The 17,798-nt window shown below is 42.9% G+C and overlaps 1 protein-coding gene across 6 annotated transcripts in view; it reads right to left on the bottom strand.

The window, feature by feature from the left end:
* SOX6 (SRY-box transcription factor 6) overlaps window positions 1-17,798 on the bottom strand; it is a 307,461-nt gene that overhangs the window by 187,522 nt on the left and 102,141 nt on the right. For 4 of the 6 annotated variants that reach the window (XM_075187593.1, XM_075187595.1, XM_075187594.1 and 1 more), the window contains one exon: window positions 2,526-2,644. The exons of the other annotated variants lie outside the window; for them this stretch is intronic. In XM_075187593.1, coding sequence (XP_075043694.1) covers window positions 2,526-2,602 — 77 coding nt within the window. In that variant the 5' untranslated portion in view covers window positions 2,603-2,644. The remainder of the gene's footprint in view (window positions 1-2,525; window positions 2,645-17,798) is intronic. 6 annotated transcript variants of the gene reach the window in all.

The raw sequence follows: 17,798 nt of genomic DNA, 5'->3' as shown, positions 1-17,798 counted from the left end.
GAGTCTTCTATACACTGAGCCCCTGTACACTGACCCCCCCAACATGCGGAGCCCCTCATACAGAGACCACCAACATGCGGAGCCCCTATACACTGAGCCCCCCAACACGCTGAGCCCCCTATACACTGAGACCACCAACATGCGGAGTCTTCTATACACTGAGCCCCTGTACACTGACCCCCAACATGCGGAGCCCCTCATACAGAGACCACCAACATGCGGAGCCCCCTATACACTGAGACCACCAACATGTGGAGTCTTCTATACACTGAGCCCCCTAAACGCTGACCCCCTATACATTGAGCCCCCCAACACGCAGAGTCTCCTATACAGTTAGCCCCTACACACTGACCCCCTATACACTGACCCCCCCCAACATGCAGAGTCTTCTATACACTGAGCCCCTATACACTGACCCCCCCAACACGTGGAGTCTCCTACACGCTGACCCCCAACATACGGCGTTTCCTATACAATGAGCACCCTACACACTGAGCCCCCTATACACTGAGTCCCCCAACATACAGAGTCTCCTATACAATGAGCACCCTACACACTGAGCCCCCTATACACTGAGTCCCCCAACATACGGAGTCTCCTATACAATGAGCACCCTACACACTGAGCCCCCTATACACTGAGTCCCCCAACATGCGGAGTCTCCAATACACTGAGCCCTCTATACAAAGAATCTGCTATACACTGCCCCCCTACACACTGACCTTTTACATATTAAGCAGCTTACACCCTTATCCCCCTATACACAGATCTTACACCTTGAGCCCGACTACAAGCAGACCCCCTAATCAATGAGCCCCTACACTATTGGTGCATGGCCACATATACTGGTAACTTTGATCGCTACAGAGAATGGACCCACAATACATTTACATGTTTGAAACAGCGAACAGAACAAGGACTAACTATAAGATGAGTCACGTTATACCTGTGCTGTCTGTGTGAGTGTTGTTAGTTTATTCTCCATAGGGATCAGTAATCCCGTTACATTCACCTGCAGGTAGCCTAGCAAATCCTGCCAGCCTGGCACACAGCGCGAGGCTCCTTCCTGGTTCCCAGGTATGGGGGGGCGAGAGTCACCCACCCAGCACAATAGCTTCATTAGTAACCCTTTTGCTTTTGGTATTTGCAGAGTTTACACAACAGGGAAAATGTTGTCTTATGCGACTCCACAAAGGGCGAGTGTAGGGTCTACTCTGTACATAAATGATTAATTATTAATAGTGAATTAACGGTACAAGTGTTTAGGAACATTACAGGGATTTATTCTATTGTATATGACACAAACATAAGGATTGGTTATAGATATTTTGCGTCTGAATGTTAGACAGCTGTAATATGAAGAGATAAAGTAGAATCTGTACATGACATCTGTAAGTGGAGGTTCAGAGGTTCAACGTGCCAGTGAAGGTCACAGCCTCCCACCCTCCAGAGGTCACAGAATGGAGACCAGATGTGTCTGTGAGCTGAGCTCTGTCTAATCTGCTGGACCAGATGGGAGTAAAACTATGTAGGCAGGTTGGTGGGTGCTTCTAGGGATACCCGATGCCCTAGTACTGGGGGACATAGGCTGTGGTACTAATGGATTGTCGGCAAATTCTGCGCAGACTCCACCTGTCTGCTGGATAATGACACATAGCTTGTACAGCTTACACAGCACACGGACATCAACCAATGGCAACACAGCGCGCTACAGAACTTTCACCTGTCAATATATCCTCTAGTCCAACCTGTGGCATACCCTGCTAACTATCAGCTCGCAGAGCATTCTGGGACTTGTAGTTTCACAACACCTAGAGAGCTACAGGTTGTTCAAAAGGGCTCCAGTGCAGCCTGTCCCTCTAATACAAGGGCTTCCTCATCCTTTATATAACACAAATCTATTAGTCACGTCACCGCTGTACGTATTCCCATAGTAAGACAATGTACATATAATGACATGTACGTATCATACATCCCATATAACGGTGATTACATGGATGTGCATCATTAGTGCATGTGTGTAGATGTACATGTAACATACAAGCACAAGCAGTATATGTAGTTACATTGTAGACCTCTGATATGAGGAGTATAGAAGTATGGAGGGGCCAATATCCAGACAATGCCAGGTTACCAACAGAGAACCCACAGAATGGTTTTGGTGCTGATGGTGGAACAGCCAATACTGGTTCAACACAACTTATGAATCTGGCACAACAGGTCACTTAGGCACAAAGATATTAATCCAGTTCTCCAAAACCATAGAAAGCTGTAGACCGAGCACACTATAAATTCTAAGACACAGAATCCTGTCAGTTGCCGAGTTTTTCTGATGCCGGATTATGAAGACACAACAGAAACACACAAGTACATTTTAATTGTTTAAACAAACGATTTAAGACTTGCAATGGATTAGAAGCTGTCAGTCGAGGTGCCGGAGACATCTGCCCAACACATCTCTTGTCCCGGGTTATGCAAAAACTTTACATCGTAAATGAGAAGATATAAAGACATGCAGCACTTACATTAGGTGGCTGTTCTTCCACTCTTCAGAGCTGCGTTCTCCTATGAAGCCGGTCAGAACTTCAGAACTGGATGGCATACCAATTGTCACGCCGTCCCACGCCACAAGGAGCTAATGTCACTGCCGAAAAACCACACTTAGTTAATAATGCCCAGCTGGCAAGTCCCAAGTACCCACAGCCAGAACATCCTCACTTGTAGCACCGACAATAGGTAACGGGGGACTATCTCTTGGGCCTACAGACAAGTGCAGGACCCAACAGCTACTGCAGGACTGGGACCTAGTAGCCAGTCAGGGCATCATCCTAGGCAGCCTATTCGCTGAACAACACTGGGGCATTGTGGCTTCTCTCACACTTGACAGTAAGTTATGAGTCCTTTGTGAGCTCAAGGGAAGGAAAACAGAGATCGGAATTTGGCAGGAAAATATAATACAGAATTCTCCTGTCGGAGGAACCTGCAGTTTTCCCCCTTTGGTGAACACAATCAAGCATTGTTGAAAAAAAGAAAAGCAAGTTTGACAGATGAAATATAGTGAGGCCCCTTTTAGGAAAACAGTAAACAAAAAGCACCATTGAGGGCAAATCTTTTCTGTAAAGATGGGGTTTTCTGTGCAAATTCTCCCACACTTCCCATTAACTCCGTCTGTGCTGGGGGCCACCAAGGGTTAATGGTGACCAGATTAATAAAACAGGACGCCAGCGCAGAGAATATGGCACTGCCCTGAAAGAGAATCTAAGCAAAGCGTGAAAGAGGAGCCAAGAGAACAGCCATTGTTTACTATAAAGGGCTAATTCTGTTTGAGACAGGAAGAATCGGACACTGGAGATCGCTCAATACAAATATGAAAGGAAGGAAACCAGTCTTGGTCATTGCTGGGGATCTCTCTCCCTCCAGCCTGGTCCTTAGTGAGGTCATCGCTGGCAGGAGAGGCTAAAACAACGTCTTCTGATACAACTATAGTTCGGACATCTGGACGGCCAGCGAACAGTAGACTATTTTCTTTCAGTTCATGCATTTTATCCTAAACTAGTGGCTGGAGCCAGCTATAGTCACATAAACTGAAACTAGGCAGCTGAAAAGGATTTCTGTGTTGTGTTTAGCTCTAGTTGGTATTTTATTTCTTTGTTAAATAAAGTGATTTGCAGGGTGCAAGTAAAAGCAGCATTTTATTACATGGGCACGTTGCACTGTACAGGATATCGGCGTACAGAGGAGAGATCGGCGTACAAAGGAGAGATCGGCGTACAGAGGATATACCGGTGTACAGAGGAGAGATCGGCGTACAGAGGAGAGATCGGCGTACAGAGGAGAGATACCGGCGTACAGAGGAGATACCGGCGTACAGAGGAGATACCGGCGTACAGAGGAGATATCGGCGTATAGAGGAGATACCGGCGTATAGAGGAGATACCGGCGTACAGAGGAGATATCGGCGTACAGAGGAGATATCGGCGTACAGAGGAGATATCGGCGTACAGAGGAGAGATCGGCGTACAGAGGAGAGATCGGTGTACAGAGGAGAGATCGGCGTACAGAGGAGAGATCGGCGTACAGAGGAGAGATCGGCGTACAGAGGAGAGATCCGGCGTACAGAGGAGATACCGGCGTACAGAGGAGATACCGGCGTACAGAGGAGATATCGGCGTATAGAGGAGATACCGGCGTATAGAGGAGATACCGGCGTACAGAGGAGATATCGGCGTACAGAGGAGATACCGGCGTACAGAGGAGATAGCGGCGTATAGAGGAGATACCGGCGTACAGTGGAGATACCGGCGTACAGAGGAGATATCAGCGTATAGAGGAGACTTGCAGTTAGATAATCAGATTCAGAGTTACTGTACTGGTGACAACGATTCTACAGGTTTATTCTGAAGATAGTTGGGTTTAAATCCCTCTCAAATCATCTGCTGGGAGCTTATTCCCTGTAACAGTCAATTACAGCAATAACCACTCAGGTTTAGATCTACTAAGATTAGGAGACCACAAAATAAAGGTCACGCGGTCATTACCATTTCCTGGCTTGTCGCTCATTGGAAAACTGTGTCATCTGAAGGAAGTTCTAACATCTACAGACTATTTCTGAGTTAATTATTTGAATATGTGAATCTGATACATTATTGACACAATTTTAACACATGGACACTACTGAGGGGCAGGGACCACAACCCGCATGGTAGAGTTTAGGCCGACACAATAGTATTACAACCCCGAACATTTCATGAACATTGTCATTACATTAATGAGAGACTCTACAATAATTATCACATTAAACTAGGAACAGATACAGACAATGACAGCCAGCAAATAGAGCAGGAGAAGTAGCACTGAGCATTTATCCATACATACAGAATAACAACAAATACCGAGAATTACACCAGCGTACAGAATAAGAGAAGTAGCCCATACATACAGAATAAAACCAGATACTGAGAATAATACCAGCGTACAGAATAAGACAAGTAGTACTGTGCATTTGCCTATACATAATATATACTGTAAGGAAACTGTGGTGTGTGCAATAGGAGAAAATTTAGAGTGTAAGCTCCTCTGGGACAGGGACGGATGTGAATGATTAAACATTCTCTGTAATGCGCTGCGCAATAAGAACAGATAATGGTTAATAATAATCATTTACTGGGGAATCCATTTGCAGCCTCCACTTACAATGGGCGTGAGGTCATACTCTGAGCTGCTTTATATCGCCCCTCTCCAGGGGTGACTGCGCTCCACCTCAGCCTGATGTGTATGTGTTTGCCAGATGCCAATTGTTCTGTGCTGTGACTGACGTGAGCCTTAAGAGATGACTACCAGCACACTTACAACCATATGTGCTTCAGCCAGCTCCGTAATTGTTAACGTCCTGAGAACTAGAAAAGACCACAAGGCAATAAAGTCCCAGTTAGGATCAAATGACACAGACCTTGCACATCGTTTGGAAAACATGAATAGAACATTTTGCTTTGCTACACCCATCTAGGGTAACAGCGATCATTGTGTGTCAGTCTGGATACAAGTCCAGCCACACCTAAGCCATGCGTGGCTGCGGAATAATAGAGATTTCCTATAAGACACAAGCAGCAGACGTGTGCCAGGGACGGCGGGCAGATAATACTCAAGAGAGGCCGCTTTCATATGCTTCTATAGTCATTGATGTCAATGAATTTGGCCTTTCTTGTGTCAACACTAAGTTGTGAGGAAGAAAAAGGTTTTTCCTCTTTGATTATACAAAGTATCAGTTTGTGGTTTGCAGAAGGTCACCCAGCTCTCCTAATATTAAATCCTATGGAAAGGTGAGCATTGATTATTCCTATAAATATACATTTCATTAAAGACAAACGGACGGCAGAATATTTCTTACGGGTTTGTACAATACTGATCCAAACTTTTGTTAGAAGAAATTGCTCCTATGTATTGTTTAAGATAGAAGGTGTTGGGATCCTCGATAACGCTGCAGTTATACAGATAAAGTGTTTGTTTAGGTTTCTATATACGCTGCTGGTGAGAGCGATCAGTCGCTGTCTAGCGACAAATGTTGTAATAGTGATGTAATGACTACACGTGTGATTTATATTACCATGTATGTACATGTAAGCGTCACATTACCCACAGGGCAACTGCCCACCTAGTGGCAGGGCAATGCTGGCATTACCGGGGGGGGGGGGGCAAAGCTGGCATTACCGGGGGGGGGGGGGGCAATGCTGGCATTACGGGGGGGGCAATGCTGGCAATACAGGGGGGGGGGCATTGCAGACATTACAGGGGTGTCATGCTGGTATTACAGGGGGTGATGCTGTTATTACATAGACCGTGTGGGTCTGGGTAGTGCACGCTGCATACTGATGAGACAATATACTAATCGTGGTGCTGTAACCTCTGGTGACGTACAGAGAACTTGCTCTGAACGCTTGTCACTGACTTTGCTTCCATTACATTGGTACTAAACGTACTGTTCCTACAGGGCCCGGTGCCCGTTGTGCTGACATTACAGAAAGCTTAGTGTTATTGGACCTGAGTCATTAAGGAGACTAAGGCAAAACAAGAGTAAATTTGATCCTGGACAAAACCATGTAACAATACAAGGGGTGCAAATTAGATTATTATTTTGCACGCAAGTTAAATTCTGGCTGTATTTTCATCTAGCACACGAATACTTGATAGGTTTATATACACTGTAACTTAAAGTTGATCTAGGACATGTCCTACCCCAACTATAAATCTGTCACCACATTTTACATTTACCTCCCCCTCCAATACAACATGGTTTTGCCCAAGTGCAAAGTTACTCCTGTTTTTTGCTTTGCTCTCCTTCATGACTCAGGCCTGTAATATTTAGTGATTGTTACTTTGAGTTACAGAAAGAAACTGACACATTGTTGTTGTTGGAAAAGTCATCTGCAGAAACAGGGACGAGAATTATCTGCAGCATTAGGACATCACACTGCTTATAGTTGTATTAAATGTCATACTTCTATGTAACAAAGCCGCTGTTACCCATCCCTTATATTTTCCATGCTGTGGAGTTTCGTATTTTACATTACTATTTAGTAAGTATTTGTATAAGACATAGATGTGTGTAATAATATCACTATAAGACGTAGACGTGTGTAATAATATCACTATACACAAAGTGAGTTCATTAATATATGGAGCTTCAATAAGTGACATGTTCCCAGGAGCATTATGCATCAGTAAATAATAAGAGTAATATATACTGCCGGCAGGTCTATCACCCACATGCCCATATATAAAGGACCCAAAATTCTGCGTGTCACATGTTTGTGGCATATTGACCCTGTTCCTGAGGGGAGCGGACACAATGCACAATGATGCAGCAGCAGGAAGGAGGGGGACAAACTACCTTTTCAGGGAGGGTTGTGACCCATAATGATTTAAAAACTTGACTTCTCTGTGAGAAATTTCTCCAATCACCCAAGACAGTCAGACAGGCGGCTCAGTGTATGTTGTTACAGGGTGAAGAGGAAAAGGATAGTACAGATAGCATGCAGAGGACAATAACAAGCCTTTCAATCAGAACAAAATCCTTTTGTAAAACATATAATAGAAATCAGCATTGAGATCTCTGTGGGCTTAAAACAACATTGCCTCGTTTGCTGGATGCCAGGCGCTCGCACAGCTGCGCTACTTGTCCTGGAACGTGTATAGCGCAGGGCAGGTCTAGCGAGCGATCTGCTGGACTGTAGGTGCATGGCTGATTTTCGGGGTGACCGAGATGAGCATTGCACAGGTAAACTGTACAATCCGCACAGTGCCATATTGGCTGTGAATGTCATGTACAGATTAGCTGGAAACAAGTTAAATAAACCTGGGACTCATCAGAACACCGAAAAATCAACCCAAGTTACACAATTATTGGTCATTAAAGGGCTCAGCTCATCCTGAGATGATCAGATTATTGTGTTACTACAAACTGAAATCTGTCATCTTCTATTTAAATAAAAGTCTTCTATATTTTTCTAATGATATGAACAGATTATTCTAGTATTTAACCACAAAATACATTTATAGAGCAATACTTAAATGGACCTTTAAATGCACACTAACACAGTTTTTATTTTCCTCCATCTAATAAAAATGTTCAGCAATATGTGTATAATAATTTTCTTTTTGCATCGCCTTTTCATTAGACTGCCATAGTTTTGTCTCTGTACTAGAATCCCCTTCTCTCCTCCCAAAGCCATCTGGGTCAGATTGCCTCTGAGAATGTTACAATGTGACCCAATGTCTTGTAGCCCATAGCAACCAATCCAAACAATTCTGATATTTCAAATGGAAACACGCTCCTGATTGGTCAACAAAGGCTTAATTATCCCACACAGAATGAAACTTGAGGGGGTAACGGTTAGCAGAGAGCAGTAACACCGTTTCCCAAATATAAGTGGAACTGTCTGTATTCCTGCCTGTGCACTGTAGTGAATGAGCAGACAACTTACATTTCACAGTGAATTAATACAGCTGCAATCTCCAGCTCACAAGTACATAGGTCACACATCCTTGTCTGTCTCTTTTATATTCATTAATACTAAACATAAAAGTTTATCCAATATAACAACAGCGTTGACAATTATTCATGTAAATGTTCCCAGACAAGGATAGAACATATCGGACAAAGTTTGGGGATATCAGGTGGGCTGACACTGAATATGGTCACAATGCCGTTTAATTCCATATAACCCCCCCCCCCCCCCTTGATAATTATTAACTCATAAAATGCCCAATAAGAACAGATACAAGAAACAATGTAAACATTGCCCAGTTTGCAAATACAAGAACATTCGAAGGGGTATAATTAGGGTGGTTATATAGAGGGTGTGGAGGTCCCCAAACACATTTGGGAACCTGGCACTAACCTTGATAATGGTGATTCAGGGTAGCACTTAATTCTGGCAAGTTCCTGAACCGCCTACACATACAAATGACCACTGCTGGTGTCTAAACAGTTAAATAAATCTAATGAGAAAAACACTTTGACGTATGAGAATTCTGCATTTTGCACATTTTCTATTTTTATACGTTGATTTAATGTGTCTATTTTTAGCCCCCAGAAGAGTCGGCTCTGGGTGGACATTTCGGACACTGCCAGTATTTAAACTTCTTTTACGTCTGCTAGAATTTCCTCCAGCATGAAATAAGAAAACATCCGCCCGGACAGTCATACATGTTTTCACTTCACTTGTAAATTAATGAGTAATACTCGTTACTCATCAGAAATTACTTACACCCTGCAGGCTGGTCCCAGTGGAGCTTACAATGGGTTCCGAATTATTTTTTACCCCCTAAAAATGAAGGTATGACACATTTTCTGGATCTATCACCCCCACAACGTCCTCTAGGAATTAAGGGTCTGGTTGATATTCGGAACACAATCTGCATGTAATGTGCATTTAAAAAACAAAAGAGCAGAGAACTTGTGTGTAGATTCGACCAGATTCAAATCCAGTTGCATCGCAAGATACATCTCCATGTGAGTCTGAGTGTGAGGATGCTCTGGGTACACGTTACTTGTCATACTGCAGTCTGTACATACATGTGCAATATAAGGTCACATCCAAAGCATACAATACATTAAATATTATAAAATAAATGAACAGTATAATCATTATTAAAAATATGGATTTTAAAAAAATTATATATATTTCTTACATTAAACAGTTACATATATACTTAGTATATACAATGCATTTATATAGCATATCTTCCTTGCATATAAGTGTCCTGTGCTACTAGGTGCACACATACAGACTATGCTGCACCAGTCATCACTATCAGTCGGCACTTACACCTGCCCTGTAGCTGGAACCAAGCGCACTTACTAGATACCCAGGACCTGAATCTGTCGCATCTATGTTACAACGCCCTTGGCGCACCTTTACTGTAAGTTGCTGTGTCAATCCGTCCCTTTCATCCACCGTTCCATCTTTCAAGTTGTAGGGGGTAGATTTACTAAACTGCGGGTTTGAAAAAGTGGAGCTGTTGCCTGTAGTAACCAATCAGATTCTAGTTAACATTCACTTAGTACATTCTACAAAATGACAGCTAGAATCTGATTGGTTGCTATAGGCAACATCTCCACTTTTTCAAACCAACAGTTTAGTAAATCTACACCGTCATTTGCGTTCAGACATGAATTGCGTTCATGGTGTAAGGTCCGTCAGTGAGCAAGATACGGCACACATACGGACTTACACCTCAACATAAATCAGGCCCAATATATACAGATCTTGTAATAAAGACACTAATCCATGTTACATTCAGTTAGTGAGTCTGTCATCACCAGCTGCTGTGATGAGGAACTCCACAGCTCTTACAGTAAAAAATCCTTCCCTACGCTGATGGTGCAGATATCTTATGACCTGTTTAGCAGCAGTTTCACCTAGTAGGAAGCATGATCTGGCTTTATGGCACATACATGTTCCGGTTATAGGTGTGCTGTGTGTGTGTTATATGAATATTTCAGGTCTTTCTACAGACATAGTGTAGTTTTATTTTCCCAGGTCTCTCATTATTACAGATTGGTGAAAGAAAATCTACTTTGCTGTTTATAAATGACACCACTTTCCCTGCGTAACATAAAACATCTGCATCGCGTCTGTCTGATTATGCAGGACACAGAGTATGGTGATTATATACGGGGCACACGGGGAGAGGTACAGCCACAGCACACAGAAAGGTAAATAGCACATGAAGGCCAGACAAATATTTGAAAGGCAGAGAAAGTTTCTACATCTGCACATCAGCCTGTTTTCATGTATCCGGAATGTGACACCAGATGTTTCTTTCACAGAGAACGCACATTATCTGCAGATTGTACATAGATCAGAGCTGGGGAACGGAATTATTTTCACTATGAATAATATGTGGCTGTACACAATGCCTTCCTTCCATCCCTGTGTGTTATGTGTCCACTGTCAGCTGCACACGTATAGAGCGGTCATGTGGGGGCAGCTATGAACCTATAGAAACGTCTGGATCCCATAAGGACCATTTAGAAGTTTGATCCTCGTCTTGCACAGACCACAGCTCTCCCTCACCAGAGAACGTCAGACAATCAGCCGGAGAACGGAGAGTACCAAGATGTCCCTAAACAATCTGTCCTTCATTTACAGACAACGCTCTGTGAGCAATGTACTATTAGCAGTAACTCAGGAGTACGCTCTTAGCCCTGAAACTGCCCTTTGGTCAAGCGATGGTCGTCTGTGTGTCTCTACTGCCCCGATACCATAATGATCAGTATAATACTATAGTACCACAGTACAGATGCTAGGAACACATGACTGAAACACACAGAGGAGCAGCACATTTACAAGATACTAAAGTGATCTGAGGGTGGAAGCCCCATTTTGGGTAAACATGCATGGTCTACGTGCAGCCAGGAAGGTCACCGCTCTGTGCCCACACCCCAAATCTGGGGTAAGGGCTGTTCTGTACAAGTCGTACTAGCAAAGAAGTGTAAAGAACATGTAAGGTGTATAAATGTATAATGATAATAATAATAATAATAATGTTTATTTTATACAGCTGTGTGGTCACTGCAGATAATGTTTCAATGTTTATTTTTTATAGTTTAAGCAAAACATTTTGCAAAACGTTTCATCTCAATAATAATCAGTAAGTCAAAGTATTCTCCTTCACCTCTGAAAACTGGTGCAAATACGTATGTGCTGTAACCCATAGCAACCAATCAGATTCACACACACATATATATATATATATATATATATATATATATATATATATACACACACACACACACACATACACATAAATACACACGCCCCTGTACACACACACACGCACAAATACATACACATATATACACACAGATACATACACATATATACACACAGACACACGCACAGATACACACACGCCCCTGTACACACACAGACACCTATGGAAACTTGCTGAATGACTAATTGTCACAGGATTCCCCTGCCTGATATTTGGATTATGTCATGTTGAGAAACTGAGATCAGGTCCCTTTGTTGCATAGAGCAGTGAGGGAGCGATGAGTAGATGTAATGTAAGTGGGGACATTACTGTGCAGAACACTGTCCTTATCTCTCCTTTGTTGCTCCTCGTAAACACTTCATTACATTGTAAATAAAGCTATTTGCACCCAGCATGGTGCTGCCAACACTCACAGCTACAGACAGTGACAATTGAAGAGATGAGATAAGATGCTCAGGGCTACAGAACTACAATGTAATTACATCTGATTACTGGACCAACTCCGCAATGTGACAAGTTCCTCTGTGTGTCTCCCAAAATCAACAGCCACTCAACACAATTATATATATAATTTATATCTATCACACGTCTCTCTAGTGATGTGTAAGTGCAATCACACAAGAAAATCTTAATATGTATAATCCCAGCCAGCTAACACAGCAGTTTGCGGGTCATATCCTGTGTTGTGGGATTGGTGAGGAATTATATCACTTATAATACAAATAAGGATGTAACTCCCAACTATAACCAAGTCTGAGGCAGCTCCTGTCAGCGGTGGGATCACCATTGTTATAGAGTTTCCAACTTCTTCTTTCTGATACAATGAGGCGCACACCCCACAGAGTGGAGAGAGGAGTGAACATGGCACAGATTGCCCCTCATGAATGCTAGAGAGCGATGGGGGACATGGAACAAGTGATACAACACTAAATTTATTATATGGTTAGATTTTTCTATTGCTGCTTCAACAATCAGTCCATCCACTTCTAATTCTATTCCCAATCTGGAAATGTGTTCTACAAAACAATAAATAAAGCGCATTTACCACCAGGAAATAAAAGGAAACGCTGCGCTGATACCTATTGGATCGGAGTCCTAAAACAATGGCTCAGCAATGCCCCAACAATGGGCATGAAGCAGTTATCCCCGGGTAATTAAGGAAGGTGTTTCCCTAGAAATACATAAAAAAGGGGGAAGTTCATCTGGTGCAGAAAACTAGGCCACAACAAGGAAGTGTCAGGAGCCAAATGGGGACAATGTGGCATATTGTCCCGGCACCCAGTGTGTTCCCTCCTAGAGCTGGGTGTGGTTTCTCCGGCATTTCTCTGGCTCGTTGAATGGGATCTCCTGCTGTCATTATTTTTCATGGTTTCCATGAATATTGAAAATATTGGCATACAGGAGACACATATTTGCATCCATTCCGTCGTTCTCTTAATCTGTTTGCCAAGAGCTGTGTTACGTGTGCCAGGAGAGGGCTGGGGCTGGGGGTTTAGGCTCAAATATCTCCTAAAAATCAGCAGTGTGGGAGCAGGAATACAGCAGGACCACGTCGGCCCTTATTTTGCATCGGAGAGATGAGCGATAGCTTTGAAGACTTCAGCTCACAAAGCTCAGTACTAACAAATATACACAAGTATAAATATAGACATAATACAGCGCTTTGATCTCTCAATACTGGGAGCCCAAAGAGAAAATACATTGAATATTAATTTAGTGTGTCTAAAACAGAAGATGTAAATCAGTGATGTACGGAGACTCGAGCCGCGTACGTGAGTGGTATTTACAGAAAGAGACGCTGGTATTCACATAGCGCCGTTCCATGGGCCGTGTATAGTTACCATAATATATTCCACTTGATGTGTTCTATGTGTAATAACGAGAAGCCAACACTACAATCTCATATCCCAGCCCCCATTACAAATAGACATTTTCTTTTCCACTCATCGAATCTCTGAGTTTTCAGATCTTTTTCAAAATATGCAGCGAAAACAGACAAGATCTTTGTATCATCTAAACCACAGCGGAATTTCAGCAATTATCAATATTTCAGCTGCAAAGTTTAACAAACCTCCAAGAACAAAACCTCACACATGTATCGTACAAGCAAACATGGAATCTCAAAGCAACGCCACAGAGAACGCCGGCAGCGCCTCTGATGCCGCACCGCAGAGGGCACTCTGCGCCTCCAGGGAAACCAGCTGACAATAACGGGGAGTCCAGGAGGAATCAAATGTGGTAAAACTGCCTAGAAAGAGCCCCTGTGACATTACATTAATCAATGGGGTTTCCAATGATTCAATGCAAAAATCCTCATCTCACAAATATTGTAAACCAGCCGTTTACTTTACAAACCTCATAGTCAATAAGTCAATCCAAAGAAATGTAAATACATAAAATGCACTATTTCCTACATTTAGGGGCCTTGATGATTGGATGCGCATATTGCCACTATTGCTGCTAATTATTCTGCGCACCTACAGGGGACGCAGAGATTCAGCCATAACATCGAGGTGATGTACGGACTGTTCCCAAGAAACATCGCAGTGAAATTAATCTCCCCCTTAAACAAATAATAAAAAAACATATCCTACAGCATAGAGTAATAGGAAAATATCTGCCATATAATAAAGTCACCCATGTAATAAGCGGCAGCTTTGTGTGGCGTTACTGGTATGTAAACATACGTGTGGGTGCGGCATTCTGGGAGAAGGTGTGACAAGCTTCCTGCTGTGTTCTACACGTTATCTAGAGAAAAGGATTCTGTATTATAACTTACATTAAGGTCTTTATTTCCGGGGAAATTAGATAGAAATGGTCATTATTGGGGTGTTCGCTATTAGTGACACAGATTCCCAGACGCAGGTTTATGCTAATAAGCCACAAGTCTGGAGTAAACCATAATACAAGCGGATATTACATCAGGTGCGGGGTCCTCTTCGGACTCTGAGGTTCCACTTACTTCTGAATTTGTAACCGGAGGACAATGTAACAAAATAATTCAGGGCGAGGAGATGAAATGTTTCGCCTCTGGGCTTTGGCAGGTGACAGAGAGGAAATTCAACAAACTCCCAAATATCTGTTTTGCAGATTACTGGGATTGGGGGGGAAAGGAATTCTCTGCATGAATCAGTGACATCACAGGGCTGACCACCCACTGAATGACACGGACAGAAGAGGTTCAGTTACTAATGAGCAGAAAATATATTACTTAGCAATAATCCAACGCGGTCACTTTTTCCTTTACATATTAATCTTATTTATTTCTGCTCCTAGAGAAACAGAAATGTCTGCAGACATTGTAACACAATGGTAACAATCTATCCTGCCCGTGAATGTCACAGATGGTCCCTGTCTTTTTACCTAAAGCACTATATTTATACTGAAATACTATAACGGCTGAGGATGCAGGAACTGAACTTGGCACATCGATAAATTGGCAAATGCAGCTCAGAGTGAAGCTTGGTGGGCACATGCTAAACTGCCCTAATTGTGTCAGGAACATACTGTCCTCTACTGGAAGAGGTGTTAAACAGGCCCAACACATTATAGGGTATACACTTCTGAAAACACTTTCTATAAAGTATGGATTAGAAGATCTGACAGAAGCACCAAATATCAAGAAAATAGCCCTAAATGGAATGGAGACCCCCTGTAGTTCTTGTCATTGGCTGCTGGGTTAGCCCAGGGTCCCATGTGGGTGTCATATGATCAGACCCTTCCGTACACGGGGGGCTAGGTACACCCCACTTCTGTCAACACCCCCTCCCTCCATTCAATTGTGCTAAATATTGAGGTGGGAGTGGGGGGGGGTCCATCCTCTTTATATGTCTTATTTTATACTGCAGCCTTCAGAAATGAACTGTGTGACTACATTGTATCTCTGTCACATGGATACACTATCATTATTTGCGCTATACATAGACATTAATACATTGTGTATTCTGCTTATGTAAATGCAGGAAATCAGGTATAAGGAGTTATTGTTACTAGAGAAATATACAGTAAATTAGGAAAGAAATTCCTTGATTTAATAACAGTGTACAAATTAATAGATGTGCTGTTTGGTGAAGAAATTGCCTAATTCCCTTCCTCGTACCTCGTAATTACTTCAAGCATCCATTCATGTAAGAGGAATTCATCACATCCAAGGTGTATTTCTGGGAACCTGCTCAGATCATTAGCTGAAACCTGTATTTATCTTATTTATCGGTATTTGATATTATTCAGTATTATTTCTGGGCATATCTCCATCTCTGTAGCTTGGTATCGCTACATGTACGTGTGGGTGTATCGCTACATGTACGTGTGGGTGTATCGCTACATGTACGTGTGGGTGTATCGCTACATGTACGTGTGGGTGTATCGCTACATGTACGTGTGGGTGTATCGCTACATACACATGTGGGTGTATCGCTAAATGTACATGTGGGTGTATCGCTAAATGTACATGTGGGTGTATCGCTAAATGTACATGTGGGTGTATCGCTAAATGTACATGTGGGTGTATCGCTAAATGTACATGTGGGTGTATCGCTACATACACATGTGGGTGTATCGCTACATGTACATGTGGGTGTATCGCTACATGTACATGTGGGTGTATCGCTAAATGTACATGAGGGTGTATCGCTACATACACATGTGGGTGTATCGCTACATACACATGTGGGTGTATCGCTACATACACATGTGGGTGTATCGCTAAATGTACATATGGGTGTATCGCTACATTCACATCTGGGTGTATCGCTAAATGTACATGTGGGTGTATCGCTACATACACATGTGGGTGTATCGCTACATGTACGTGTGGGTGTATCGCTACATGTACGTGTGGGTGTATCGCTACATGTACATGTGGGTGAATCGCTACATACACATGTGGGTGAATCGCTACATACACATGTGGGTGTATCGCTACATGTACATGTGGGTGTATCACTACATACACATGTGGGTGTATCGCTACATGTACGTGTGGGTGTATCGCTACATGTACATGTGGGTGTATCGCTACATTCACATCTGGGTGTATTGCTAAATGTACATGTGGGTGTATCGCTACATACACATGTGGGTGTATCGCTACATACACATGTGGGTGTATCGCTACATACACATGTGGGTGTATCGCTACATACACATGTGGGTGTATCGCTAAATGTACATGTGGGTGTATCGCTACATGTACATGTGGGTGTATCGCTACATACACATGTGGGTGTATCGCTACATACACATGTGGGTGTATCGCTACATACACATGTGGGAGTATCGCTAAATGTACATGTGGGTGTATCGCTACATACACATGTGGGTGTATCGCTACATACACATGTGGGTGTATTGCTAAATGTACATGTGGGTGTATCGCTACATACACATCTGGGTGTATCGCTACATACACATCTGGGTTTATCGCTACATGTACATGTGGGTGTATCGCTACATACACATCTGGGTGTATTGCTAAATGTACATGTGGGTGTATCGCTACATACACATCTGGGTGTATCGCTACATGTGGGTGTATCGCTACATACACATCTGGGTGTAAAGCCATATACAGAAAAGCCTGTGTATTACTGAGTCAACATATATAACAACTGAGTGTTCATATGAACCTCTGTTACTCCTGCATATTAGGGTGGAGGGGCTTCTCTCACACAGAAGCAGAGAGTGACTGACAGCTCGGCACACCTGCTTTGCAGAAATGCACTGTGTGGATTGGTTGATTCATACACAGGGTCAGTGATGTCACAGCAGCTGAACTGACAGCATTTTCAGCTATTTGACCTGTATGACATGCCCAGATCAGGACACTGTGCTCCAGCTATAGGTAATACTGCACTGTAATGTCAGCGTAACGTTGAACAGAATATTTTACCTTCCTGGTTCAGTTCTGGTCCTCTAAGCTTACAGAGCCTTTAGCAGAATACACTGGTACCTTTATTATAGGAACAAGGAGGGCTAAGAGGTATTTACACGCTAATCACAGACTTATCATTTCTTCCCTA

This window comes from Mixophyes fleayi, chromosome 10, assembly GCF_038048845.1.
Source record: "Mixophyes fleayi isolate aMixFle1 chromosome 10, aMixFle1.hap1, whole genome shotgun sequence".
NCBI classification, from domain to species: Eukaryota; Metazoa; Chordata; class Amphibia; order Anura; family Limnodynastidae; genus Mixophyes; species Mixophyes fleayi.
Note: the sequence above shows the minus strand (reverse complement) of the source record. Positions and strands in the feature narration are given on the sequence as shown.